Here is a 13,024-nt window from a genome sequence, read left to right on the forward strand (position 1 = left end):
AGTCCACAGCTCCCAGGCTGCGAGTGGAGCAGGGGTGCTCCCTGCAGCTCTCCAGGAGGAGATCCCACCTGCAGGGAGAGCTCTTCCTTTGGGAACCCCTCAGGATGCAGGCAGGCCCTCCCTCCCTCCAACCCCCAGTGCCTGCCACTGACCTGTGTCCCTCGGGATTGCGTGTCCAGGGCAGCTGTCTAGGACTTAAACTTTCTCTCTTCGAGACCCTCTCCCCTCCCTCTTCTTCGCACCCTACATTTCCCAGTTCCAAATAACCAGTCCACGCAGAGTTTCAAGTATTTGGTTCTTCTTTTCCTACTCCATTGAGGAGGCTGAAAATTATAATAATTACTGTGACTTGCAGGATGTGGGATCTCAGTCTTCCCAGGGTCTGAGAGTCTTAAACCACCTCCTTCTCTCTTTCCTCAACCCCTCCCCATGGCTCTCTTTTCTTCTTCCTTTCTTCAAAATCCCCAATAGAGAGGCTGGGGGCAGCAGGGGTCGGGGACAGGCTAGAGATCTGCGGGGCTCGGGGCTCCTAGGTGGTGATGTTCTGCTTCATCTCACACACCCAGCGATACACCTGCTGGCAGAAGTCGTCGTTCCAGCGGCCATCAGGCCGGACTTCGGCACAGTCTTCGCCTCCACCCTGCTCGTGCCCATGCCAGTTATCTGGCTGAGTGACAGCCCAGTTCCTAGGAAGGCAGGACAGAGATCCAGCTCTGAGCCCCTCCTCCATCCCAGCAACTCTCACCCCCACCTCAGAAAAGCTCAGCCTTAGAGGGGTTCAGGGAGCAGAAGCTACAGCTTTGGAGGTTGGGAGTCTGGGGAATTTGGTCCCTGAGGGCTGGGTGGGAGTGTATTGGGGCAAAAGACCAAGACCAGAACGGGAGGCAGACGCAGCACTTACTTGTAACTATACCTATAGTCTGTGCCATCCACCCATCTCCAGAAGCCATCACTGTCAGTGAGACCTATCCAGATATGAAAGGGGCTCGTGTGCTGTACAATGAATTTCTGGAAAACAGACAGGAGGGAAGTTTCTAGTCCCTGTGCCTCCATGAAGGCATGAGCTGGGCTTCCCTCAGCCTTCCCCAGTCTGATCTGGCCCCAGGCAGACCCATCAGCCCCACACAACTAGCTCCTTGCCTTTTCTTCTGTAAAGGTGCTGGGCTAGATCTCATCCTAAGTGCTTTACAAGGATTACCTTATTTAATTCTCTTAAAGCCCTCTAATTTGGGCACCCAGATGATTCACACTTCACGCATGGGCTTAAGGAGCTCGAGGTAGTTGGTAGAGCCCAGAAAGTCAGTCCAGTGCCTGAGTTTGTGAACACCGCCCCATGACCTGGCCTCCCACTTCATTCCCAACTCGTGGCTGCTACCCTACTCTAGTCCTCTGCTTGTCTTCTGCCCACAACCTCAAACTCTTGGAATCCTGACTCTCACCCCTGCCCCTGGCATCCCCATGGACCCCAGCACCCAATAAGGATCTCAGTTTCACTCGTCTCTCAGGCACATCTGCCTCTGCTCCTGCTTCTATGTGTAGCTGTCATTTCTGGAGGTTTGCCAAGCCCTGGAGCTTCCAAGCTTGGACCCGCTGCCCAGAGCCCCATTTTGACTTGCCTACATGAGGTCTGGCAGTCTGTGCTGAAAATAGGAGGCTGCCCTGGGTGTGAGGGGAAGCCCCGTCACCCAGTTGGCAGGGGTTAGGGTGAAACTGGTCTCTGAGATAGTTCCCCAGGACTCATGCACACCCCCTAAGACAACAGACCCTCAAGTGACCTTCTCATGTATATGGCTCTTCCTGGGGGACTTAAGTCCCATGGTTTAGGAGGGTAGCAGGGGAGGGGGAAGGATGGGGTGACCAACATGCACACCTAGCAGTTCCCTTTGACAGCATGCGAAGGGTCTCCAACTGCGATTGGAGGAAAACTTCCTGATTCCCCTCTCACTTCTTAGAGACACAACTAAGCTTGCAGTTAGTCTCCTCATCTGAGGGCAGATACTACAGCATCTTTGACTTCTAGAATCCTGCAAATAGGACACTGTCCTGTGCATGAAGGGGCAGCCCTCAGAGGCTGGTAGGGCTGCTCCCCAAATTCACAGGAGTCAACAGAGCTGGAAGGAAAGCGCCTGGAGGACAAGATATTCTATTTACTGCTGTCTGCTGCCGCAGTCCCTTCTTCCTGTCACCACAAGAAGCTGAATAACCGAACAAAGAATACAAATCGTCAATATCCAGGCCTCTGTGTTGAAGATGGAGGGGAGGAATCAAGGAGTGCCAGATGATGAGAGAACCTGGCCCAGGAGCACTGATCTCCCCTATTCGCGGGTAAACAACAGGCAAGAAAGAAGTGTGCCCATTCATAAAAGCAGCAGAAGGGGAACATTATGGCGGAAATTACGCAAAAATAGTGAGGATCAAGAGGAAGAGAGGAGGAAGAAACAACTGTGACATCAAAAAGAGAGGTGAAAGCAAACTTTGAAAACAAGGCATGTTTCAGAACATAAGGGGATGTTGGGGAACAGCTTCTTTACACCCTCAAAAAAAATTAAAGAGGAGATGAATGACATAAAATATGAAAGAAGATGTCAAAGAAGAAAGATAACACAGTGATAAGTAAAGAAATTGAAGAGAAAAATTTTGAGCTATCTCAAAAACGAGCAACTCAGCAGAAAACTAAGTCTGAGATATGAAAGATGAGCCTGAGAAAAGGACCCAGAATGCAGAGGAAAGGAGAGAAAGAGGGAAGTAAATAGCAAGAAGGTGTCGGCTGTGGGGCGCAGACAATGGAGATATTTCTGGATGACAGGCTCCAGAGGAAAAGAGAACAAATAGACAAGAAAAAAAATTCAAACATAATATGACTTAAAAAAATCTTCCCAAATGTTAGAAAACCTGACTTTATGTATTAAAAGGACTCTCCTGGCCTCAGAGCAAAAATACAGTGAGAATGAGCAACACCGAGATATATCTGAATGAGGTTAACGAAATTCAAAGATAGAAAAGATTCCAACTATTCACGCAAAACACTTAAGGAATCTAGGAGAGAAAAAAATGAGGCATTATAAACTTCAAAGTTGCTAAAAGACTAGGTCTTAATTGTTCTCAACACAGAAAAGAAATGATAATTAGTTGACATAATAAAGGTGTTAGCTAACACTACTGCAATCATCATATTACAATACATCGAAGTATCAAACCAACACGTCATGCACCTTAAACTTACACAATGCTATATGTCAATTAAATCCCAATTTAAAAAAATTAAAGAATGAGGCATGTGAAGAAGAATAAGTGTGCTGGGTTACTCTTCTTTCATATGGAAGGTTATATAAACTCTTATTTTTTGAAGCCAATAAGTTTCAGCCCATCATTCAAAGCCATGAAACTGACCACTAGTATAACTAAAAATATGCTACATGCTGTCCAAAATACCCTAGAGGAGAAAACAAAAAGAATACAGCTCACATAGCAAATGTGAGAAAACAAAAGAAGTACATAAAACAGGAAAAAAGACAGGATTAAAATTAAAGATATCTAGTTAAAAATAAATGTAAATGAGATATGTTCACCTATTTTATAAAAAAAAAAGCTTTGAGCCAGCCCTGATGGCCTAGTGGTTAAAGTTCAGCACACTCCACTTCGGGGGCCTAGATTCAGTTCTCGGGTGTGAAACCACACCACTTGCCTGTCCGTAGCCATGCTGTGGCAGTGGCTGGCAGAGAAGAACTAGAAGGGCTTACAACTGAAATACGCAACTACGTACTGGGCTTTGAGGAGGAAAAAAAGAGAGAAAGATTAGCAACAGATGTTAGCTCAGACTGAATCTTTCCCAGAAAAAAAAAAAAAGAGAGAGAGAGAGAAAGAAAGAAAAAAATTTTATTTCAATTTCTTTTTGATTGAATTCAATTTCAATTGAAAAATTTCCATTTTTAAAAATCAAAAATAAAACTTACACACAACCTATAGGAGAAATACCTTAAGTTTGGCTGCACCGTAGCATCACTTGGGGGAACTTTTAAAAATCTCAATGCCCAGGATGAATCCAAGATTAATTAAATCAGAATCTTTGAGTGTGAGACCAGGTGTCAATAATTTTTTAACTCAAGAGCTTACAATATACAGCCAAGGCTAAGAATCACTACGAGATTCAAAAACATTGGAAATGAGAGGATGGATAGAGAGACATTAAGCAAATGCAAGAGAAAAGAAATCAAGGACCATCCTATAAAGATGAATTCAGGGCCAGCCCGGTGGCACAAGCAGTTAAGTGTCCACTTTCCATTTCAGTGGCCCGGGCTTCGCCAGTTTGGATCCCAGGTGCAGACATGGCACCGCTTGGCACGCCATGCTGTGGTAGGCATCCCACATATAAAGTAGAGGAAGATGGGCACAGATGCTAGCTCAGGGCCAGTCTTCCTCAGCAAAAAGAGGAGGATTGGCAGCAGATGTTAGCTCAGGGCTAATCTTCCTCAGAAAAAAAAAAGATGAATTCAAGGCAAAAAGCACTGAACGGATGAAGGTACAATCCGATCCACCATGAAGTCGTAGCTGTCATGAACGTGTGGCCAAATCACGAAGCACTGAGGTCTTAGGTCGACCCACATGAAACTGATATTTTTATAGGTCAAAATTGATTAAGTATTGGCAATTTCAACCTGGTCAATAAAGCAAAAATACGTTTGTGACCATTCCACCATTTATAATTATAAATATTTATATTTGATATAAGTATATTATTAAATAAATTATATATAAACATATAAATTAAATATATTACATAAATATATATGTATTCGATTGTTCTGGCAGCATGCAGTAGTTGAAAACACTGGCAAAGGAGGCACAGTGGCTCTGAATTCCAGCTCCGTTCTGACTTGCTGGCTGTGCGGTAAGTTACTTGGTTCCCCATCTCTCCCTCCCTCCAAGTGGGGATAATGAGTGCCCGCCCCATAGGCTGTGAGGATTAGAGAAGTGAATAAATGAAAGTGCCTGGTAGGAAGTAAGGACTTGGCAAATGTTACGTTAATTTCCTCCTTTTCCAAAAAATGCCCCACCTCTTCTAACGGGTAGGTTCTTCCCTGTGAACTTCAGTGTTCGGGGTTGTGGTCTGGTGGCAACCGTGGGCAGGGGGCCCTGGGGTGCTTTGGAGAGACGCAGTAACCCATGGCAGGTGTGTCACTGGGAATCCTGCCCGCTCTGCTCCTTTCACCCAAGTGACCACACAGCCTACGGCCAGCACACAGCAAGTGGGGACTCATGCCTCCACTGTCTTCTCCATCCGAGTCCTGGCCCCGTTCATCCTGCCTCGCATTCTGTCTCCTGACCTGCTCCTCATCACCTGGTCACCCATGCCCCTTCGCCCAGGATCCTGGCTGTGATCTCCCACCTCTAAGAATCAACAGCTACTCCACTGTGAACCTCTCAGAGCTCTGCCAGAGACGTCTGCTTCTGGACTCTTCCTTAGGTTAAAAAATAATAATAAAGCAAGCCTGATCCAGCCTCTCCGAGTTTGCCTCCCCGAGGTTTCCTCCTGCCTTTGGGAAGGGTATGGGCTCACCTGCTCCTCTCTGGAGTTGATGACCACCAGGTGGGCGTTCTCCAGCTGGCAGTACTTCTCAGCCTCGGACCATGTCTTCCCAGAGTGAGAGAACCAGTAGCAGCTGCCTTCATGCTCCACCCAGTTAACGGGGCAGCATTCTGTGCCTGAGGGGATTAGGGGGCAGAGGGAGATGAGATTCAGCGGCGGTGGGGGGACAGGCGCAGAGGGACTGGAGACGCCCCTTGTGCCTACCGTTGCTCTGGAGGAATGCCAGCTGACAAGCTAGGATGCGCAGATCCACTGGGAAGTGCTTCAGATGAAGGAGCAAGGTGGCATGATCTAGGGGGACAGAGCGATGGACGATGGTATAGGCAGTGGGGGTGTCCCACCCACTAGGACCCAGCACAGGACTCCAGCCCTTGGCTGGAGAAACACAACACCCACAACACCCTACACACATGCACACTCACACACACACACTCAAGGGAGGGTCTCTGACCTGCTTTCAGCTCCTGCTGCTGTTTCGCCAGCTTGGCTTCCAGAGATGTCACCTTGTCACCAGCGTTGCCTCCTGAAAAAGAGGAAAGCTAAACCGTTTTCCCTCTGTTCTGCCTCCTTAACATCCATCCATCCTCACATCACTGGGGCACCAGTCCAGGCCACCATCACCTTGACCTGGGACATGGTACCCTCTGCCCCGTGGCCTGTCTGACTCCGCCCAGGCTCCCTCGCTGCCACAGAGGCTTTCTGAGGCACAGAGCTGCTCAGTTCTCACTCCTGCTTAAACCCCTTCAATAGGTCCCACTTTCGCAGAACTAGGGTTCACCAGCTCACTGCTCTAGCACGGCCTGGCCCCAACTCACCTAGCTCCCGCCACACCAGAAGTGTTTATGGTCCCCAGATGTGCAATGGTCTTCCTCACCCCCGGCCCTCGCAGATTCTGTTCTCTCTACCTGGCACTAACCCCATCCTCTTCACCTGTCTAATCCCTATTCATCCTTCAGGGTCCCTCAGTTCAGGGGTCAGCGCCCCCTGGGAGCCTTGCCCAGCTTCTCGGGCTACGTTATCTGCCCCAGTCTGCACCCCCACAGCACCCCAAACACTCCCTATTGCAGACTCAGCACTGGGGCCCAGCAAGGAGCCCAGCAAATCCCTGCTGACAAACAGGGGCCTCCACCAGCCGGCCACCCCGGCCCCTCCCCTCAGGGGAGCACCTGCTCACCGTGGGAGCTGAGAGCCTGGATCTCCATCAGGGTGCTTGAGGAGAAATTGCTGAAAGTTTCTTTTAGGGTCCACAGTTCCACTTGCAGCTGTGTTCCTTGTCAGGAGACAATAGGGACAGAACTAAGAGGAGGGCCTGTGTCCCATATGACAGCGCCCATCACCGTCCATGTGACTGCCTCCTCACCACCCCAGCACTGCCCCGATGCCTCCATCCCTTCCCCTATCAGAGCTCTCGTTGCCCCCAGTACTGCCCCTGTCTCCGCTCCCATCATCACCCCATGCCTGCTGGCCCCAGCAACCCTCACTTTGGGACCCAATCACACAGATGGCCACCAGCAGCAGGACATTGATGCCCAGGATGAGCAGGCTGAGGCGGAGCCTGGAGCAGAGACGCTGCAGCAGCACGGGTTGCGGAGGAGGTGTCCCTGCAAGAGAAGGGGTGTCAGGACCCAGGCGTCAGGGAGGGGAGCCAGAGACTGAAGGTAAGGGGGAGCATCCAAGGCAACAGTATCTGGGGGGTGTTGGAGGGGTCAGGCGGCTTTAACCCCAGTGTCCAGACATTGCTCGCACGCCCATTTGCACACTCGCACCTACATGAACACGTGCAAACATGCACACACCTACACAGATTCACACAACACACATGCACATGGCACATGTTATCACATTGTCTTTGTGGAAGCCCCATCTTGGACCCGGGCGACAGGGAGACACAGAAGGGGTATGGGACAGACCTGGCCTTATTAGGCACACATCCTGAGAAATGAGATCCATGAGTGGGTTTCCCCTTCTGCGCAACCACTAGCAGAGGGCTCGCGTCACCTCTGGCTTCTGAGCCTCAGCTCCTCTAAGTCCCTTGTTCCCTCAGCCTGGGGTCCCCTGTGCTGAGGCCGAGCCCTGTGCTCTTCCCAAAACCCCAGCCCAGGCCCCTGAGACAAACCCAAAACTGGAACAGCTGCCCCATGACCCCAAATTCCACTGGGATCCTTAAGTCCAGGTCCTTCCACTACAGACCACTCCCCAAGGGCCGCCCTCCAGGCCCCATGCTCCCTCCTCATCTCCCATTTCCCTCTGCCCTCGCTGCCCCAGAAGCCCTTGTTCTGCTGTAAACCCCCTGCCCTCGGCCCTCAGTCATCTCACAGACACCTCTCCCTCCCCTTGATCAGGCTGAACTCTGACCACAAAAACTCTCACACACGCATTTTTCATTTCACTCACAAACACACTCATTAACATACACTCACACTCACACACACATTAACATGCACACTCTCATATACACCCTCTCATATGCTGTAGCACACATTCACATACATATATACCCTGACACACACCTTCTCACGCACGCGCACCCGCGTCTTCACACGCGCTGAGCTGGCCTCGCCCCTCCTGCTGGCTCTCCGCGCCTGGAGCTCTGGCTCTCCTCCCAGCCCTGAGCTCCTGCTTTCTTTCCACCTTCTGTGCCTCAGACCCTCACCTTCCCTCTCTCCTTGTTGCTGTCACACCCAGGAACCCCACAGCCTGGGAGGCTCAGTCAGGACCCAGGATCTTCCTCCCAGTTCATCTCCTGCCACTATCCTGAGTTGGACACTGTGCCTGAGAGTGACCACCTCGAACTCTTGACCTCCTCACACCAATGACTGTCACCTTCCTCCACGTCAGCCACACTCAGGGCCTCATCTTGACCCAGAGAGGCCATGTCTCCAACACCTCCCTCTCAGCACAGCCTCCCCCTTGCCTCTCACTCTCCCCCACATGTCTTCCCTGATCCCCTGCATTTCTCTCCATCCAGAAGCTCTCCCTAGTGGCATTGGTGAGCATAGCTGCCTTCCAGAAGCTCTCCCTGAACACAGCCTCTCCAACCCAGGTGGGACTCCATTGCCAAGCTCCTGACTGCTCTCTCCAGTACTGTCCACTGAGCAGGCCCTTGTCCTGTTTCCCAATCTGACCTATGACTATAAACCCCCAACTCTGGGTCAGCTCAGCAATGTGTCTCTGCACCTCTACCCTGAAACCGCCCGCAGTGGAATCCAGCTATGCCACCAAGTAGCTCTGAGATCGTGGCTGAGTCCCTCAGCCTCTCGGTGCCTCAGTTTTCTCATGTCCACTCATAAAGGGAATCTGGAAGAGTCATGTTCACGGAAGCAGAGTACAACGGTGGTTGCCACGGGCTGAGGAGGGGAAATGGGGAGTTGCTTTTCAATGGGTATAAAGTTTCAGTCACGCAAGATGAATACGTTCTAGAGATCTGCTGAACAACATTGCTCCTATAGTTAACAATGAGCTATTGTGCATTTAAACACCTGGTAAGAGGGGAGATCCCCTATCAAGTGTTCTCACCACAATAAAAAAAAAATGGGGGAAAGAACAGTGGCCATCTGATTGGGTTGTTCTGAGAACGAAATGAGTTAAAACATGAAAAGTGCTGCTTACGCAAGTTTGAAAGTGAAAGAAAGGGTCTGCACACCATGGAATAGTAGGGACAAGATTTACCCTCCTCCCAGAGACAACCACAACAAAAAACAGGCAACGCTAAGAAACAACCATTTTCAAAGCATTGGGCATCTGGCAGCAAAGCGCAATGATCCCTGAGAGACAAGAAGCAAACAAGATGAGCGCCACAATCGCCCTAGCCTGGTGCTGGGAGAAAGTTTCCAGGCCACGGGGCAGGGAGGGGAAATCCAGGCGGAACCCAGCAGACTCCCCGAGTTGAGGAGATGGAGCTGAGTGTCGGAGGAGACCACGGTGGTTAGACTTCACAGGACAGAGAATGAGAGGAGAGGGCTGCATGCAGAGTCCCGGCGGCCCACAAGGGTTCCCTTGAGCCGTCAGCTGAGTACCCGTCAGCACATGTGTGTAAGGAGAAGTCCCCAAGGGCAGGAGAAAAGCAATCTGACACGATTAGGGAACAGTGCCTGGCACTCACACCTGGCCAGGAATAGTGCCTATTCTCACAGACAGACTGGAAAACTCATAACCCACAGGGCAGTGGGTAGAAGACCCAAGAAAGTCTTGCCTCTCTGGTGCTCCAGACCTACCTAAAAAGTCATAAATGCATGAGCCAAAAGGATCAAGTTGACTTCAAGTTACTTAACTGCATCCCAGAGCAAGGCTCAAGAATCTTTAGAAGAATACAAACGTATGCAGCTCCCAGCAAGGTAAAAGGCACAATGTCTGGCAGCCAATCAAAGATTACCAGGTATCGAAAGAAGCAGGAAAACACAGCTCAAAATAAGGAGACTAATAAATCTATCAAAATGGACCCAGAACTGACACAGATGTTAGAATTAACAGACAAGGACATTAAAACAGATATTATGACTCTATTCCATATGTTCCAAAAATTAAGTAAAATATCAAGGAAGATATATCAAGTCCCAGGTTGAACTTCTGGAGATAAAAACTATGACTGAAGTGAAAAATATACTGGGTAGAATTAATGGAAGATTAGACATGCATAAGAAAAGATTAGTGAGCTTAGCGACACAGCAACAACAACTATATAAACAGAAACACCAAGAGAAAAGAATTTTTAAAAACCTAGAAAGAGCATCAATGAGCTGTGAGACACTAATATGTGCATAATTGTAGTCCTCGAAGGAAAGGGGGGGCAGCAGAAAAAATATTTGAGGAAACAATAGCCAAAACATTTCCAGATTTGCTAAGAACTGTAGGCATATCAAGTGCCAGGAAGAATGGAAGATGGTCCCCGGTAAGCAGGTGATTGGCGTCAGCTCACATGAAGGCAGCAGGGGCTGCTGGAGAGAAACACACTGATGGTTGCATTGCCTCAGACTTGCCCTGCCGTGTTGTTCATCAGCCCTTTTGGGTGAACACTCTCTGCCATGAAATCCAAACCCTCTGGACTCTTTCCAAGCCTCCTGCTTAAACTCTGAATCTTCTCACCCTCAGAAGATTCCACAATATCCAAAGTCATTTTTGAGTCTCGCTAAGTACCAGGCATCACGTGGGCACTGAGGATGCAGAGGGAGGGATGCAGAGGTCTGGCCTGCCTACGGCCTGCCAGCCCACTACCCCCGGAAGGGAGAGCTGTGGCTGAGAATGCCTGTCCTTCCCGCTGTTCCTGCCCTGCCCAGCACCCACCCTCATCTGCAACAGCACCAGCTCTCCCTCCATCTGCCAGCCTCAGGAATGAGGGGTCCCTCCTCCCAGCCCAGGCTAACCAGTCTGCCTTCCTGAGCTCCGAGCCCCAAGCCCTCCTGTTTCCAGAGAGCCTCGCTCCATCACCAGCACCCACACGCCTGATACCCAACCCCCACCCCTGGCTTCTGCCCTTCAGCCTTAAACCACTCAGATCTCTCTCGCCTTAAACCTTTTCCCAGACACTTGAGGGCTTCAGTCAAGATTTGCTAGACAAGGATCCAGGCAGGAGGGTTGGGAGGAGCAAGAATCTTCCAGGATCCCTCTGTGCCAGTTCCCCTACCTATCCATCCCCACACCCCCCACTTGCACACATACACACTCTCCTGGCTGAACGTGCTTCCCATGCATACACACATGCACACACTGCTCAGGTCTGAAGGAAGAAGGGAGGAAGTCGTCTCCAGCTTCCAGTTATTGCCTCACTTCTGGGCACACACAACTTCCTGGGGTCCTGGGGGTGGAGAGGAAGGTGAGGTCAGGGGGCAAGCAGAGGTGTCAGGCACCTCATACCTGGAGGGGCCCCACCCCTAGTCACAGAGTGAATGTGACAGACCTTAGAGAGACAGAGAGTGATCAGAAGCTAGACAGACTTGGGGCCAAGCCCCAGACGCTGGACACTTGCCTTTCCAGAATGGATCTTCTGTCCTGGAATGGCGCCCCTGAGAGCCTGGCCCCTCTCCTCTACCGAGCTGGTGGTCATTTTCCTCAGAGTCCAACTGCTGGATGTCTTGAAAGTCCTTTGCCATTCTGGGTCCAGGGCTGGAGCTGGATCTGGGGTTAGGTTGAGGCTGCTCTTGGGGCTGGGGCTGAGTTCAGGCTGATGCTTGTGCTCCGATGCTAATTCAGGTGGAGGATGAGGTTGAATGTAGGGTCTGAGCAGGTCGGAGCGACGGCTTGGGTTGGGTCTGAGGTTGGAGGTGAGTTTGGGGCTGAAATACAGTTGGGTCCCATCCCTTCTCAGGAGATTGCTTGGACCTTGACATGGCCAGGAGCCTTCCCACCACGCTCTCATGGACCAAACCACCCCACATCTTCCCATCCAGCCCCCTCTGTCCCTGAACTAGGGTCGCCTTAATCCCAAACATCCCCAATTCCACCTGCCTCCCCAACCTTGGTTACCTGTTGGAGGTATGGAGGGCGGACTGCTGGGTCCCTCAGGCAGCCTAGGCCCCAGGTCAAAGGAGGGGCTGGAGACAGGAGAACGGGGGCAGGTGGTACTAGATGAGAAGAAGAGAGGAACGGAGTGGGTCATCCAGGCCAGGGCCCTGAGCCCGTGTGTCTGAGTGTCCCAGTGATTCTAAGCTGGCATCTCCTGCCCCAGGGACTTTGGACAGTAAATAGAAGTGAAAACAGAGTTGGAACTCAGGCAAAGCGTAGTGGGGGTGGGGGACAGGACTGGCTCTGTTCTTCCCAGAGAAGGGGGTGTCTTGGTCTGTCCCTCTCCCTCCCCGCATGCCAGTCACCTCACTCATCGCGCAGTTCGTGAGGGGGCCAGGCCAGGAAGGGCAGGGGTGCAGTTCACTGTTTCCCCTCTGCCCCTCCCGCTTTCACTTCCTGCCTCTAAATTGCCCAGAATTGTTGGTGTCTCCAAATATCCCTGATTGAGATCAGAGGGGCCGGTTCTCTGCTCTTGCCCAATGTGGCATCTGAGTCTAGGCCCCAGCTCCCTGCGGGCTCCACCACTCAGCTTCCCAGCTCTGGGCCAACTGGCTTCATTCTCCTCAGAGGAAAGTCCCTCAAGAACTGGAAGCATAGGGAGAGGAGGGAAAGGCGGCCCTCACAGGCAGGAGGGATTCGACCTCAATAAGCCCCTTCCATGGCCCTGGCCACACACACCTTTGTCCTCGTGCCCAGACACTCTTCCCCATGGTCTACCGACATTTTCTCATGTAACCCTCGCAACACAACACCCCTGGACAGGGGTACTTTGGTTGCTCCACAGGGGAGGAAAACAGAGCCTCAGGGAGATGAAGTGACTTGCCCCTGGTGGAGGGGCCGGAGGGTAGGGAAATTGCCCCTCAGAGAGGGGTCTTCACAGTCCTATGAGGAAGGCGGGGCTCCCTGAACAGAGGACTGTGGTGAGCTAACCACCTACAC

General features: G+C 51.1%; 1 protein-coding gene across 3 annotated transcripts; it reads right to left on the minus strand.

The window, feature by feature from the left end:
- Nucleotides 1–281: 281 nt before the first annotated feature.
- ASGR2 (asialoglycoprotein receptor 2) lies at nt 282–12,388 on the minus strand. 3 transcript variants are annotated; one of them, XM_023653398.2, is made up of 9 exons: nt 12,047–12,388; nt 11,550–11,856; nt 7,069–7,188; nt 6,762–6,857; nt 6,039–6,110; nt 5,792–5,878; nt 5,558–5,703; nt 902–1,008; nt 282–686 (listed from the first exon to the last, which is right to left on the minus strand). In XM_023653398.2, exons 2-9 carry the CDS (start codon nt 11,671–11,673, stop codon nt 530–532), a joined length of 909 nt encoding a protein of 302 aa, XP_023509166.1. In that variant the 5' UTR covers nt 11,674–11,856; nt 12,047–12,388; the 3' UTR covers nt 282–529. The 3 variants fall into 3 exon arrangements, with proteins under 3 accessions (XP_023509166.1, XP_070084198.1, XP_014583912.1); XM_070228097.1 differs by having other exon boundaries at nt 11,550–11,832; nt 12,047–12,381; XM_014728426.3 differs by having other exon boundaries at nt 11,550–11,764; nt 12,047–12,259.
- Between the last annotated feature and the right edge of the window lie 636 nt (nt 12,389–13,024).

This window comes from Equus caballus, chromosome 11 (genome assembly GCF_041296265.1).
Source record: "Equus caballus isolate H_3958 breed thoroughbred chromosome 11, TB-T2T, whole genome shotgun sequence".
In the NCBI taxonomy this organism is placed as follows: domain Eukaryota; kingdom Metazoa; phylum Chordata; class Mammalia; order Perissodactyla; family Equidae; genus Equus; species Equus caballus.

What these genes read in the sequence shown, in the direction of transcription:
- ASGR2 (XM_023653398.2), bottom strand. Translation starts at nt 11,673, where the DNA reads ATGGCAAAGGACTTTCAAGACATCCAGCAGTTGGACTCTGAGGAAAAT. An exon ending in AGAAGATCCATTCTGGAAAG is followed by an intron (nt 7,189 to 11,549) that starts GCAAGTGTCCAG and finishes CTTCTCTTGCAG; the next exon opens with GGACACCTCCTCCGCAACCC. An exon ending in GACTATAGGTATAGTTACAA is followed by an intron (nt 687 to 901) that starts GTAAGTGCTGCG and finishes CTGCCTTCCTAG; the next exon opens with GAACTGGGCTGTCACTCAGC.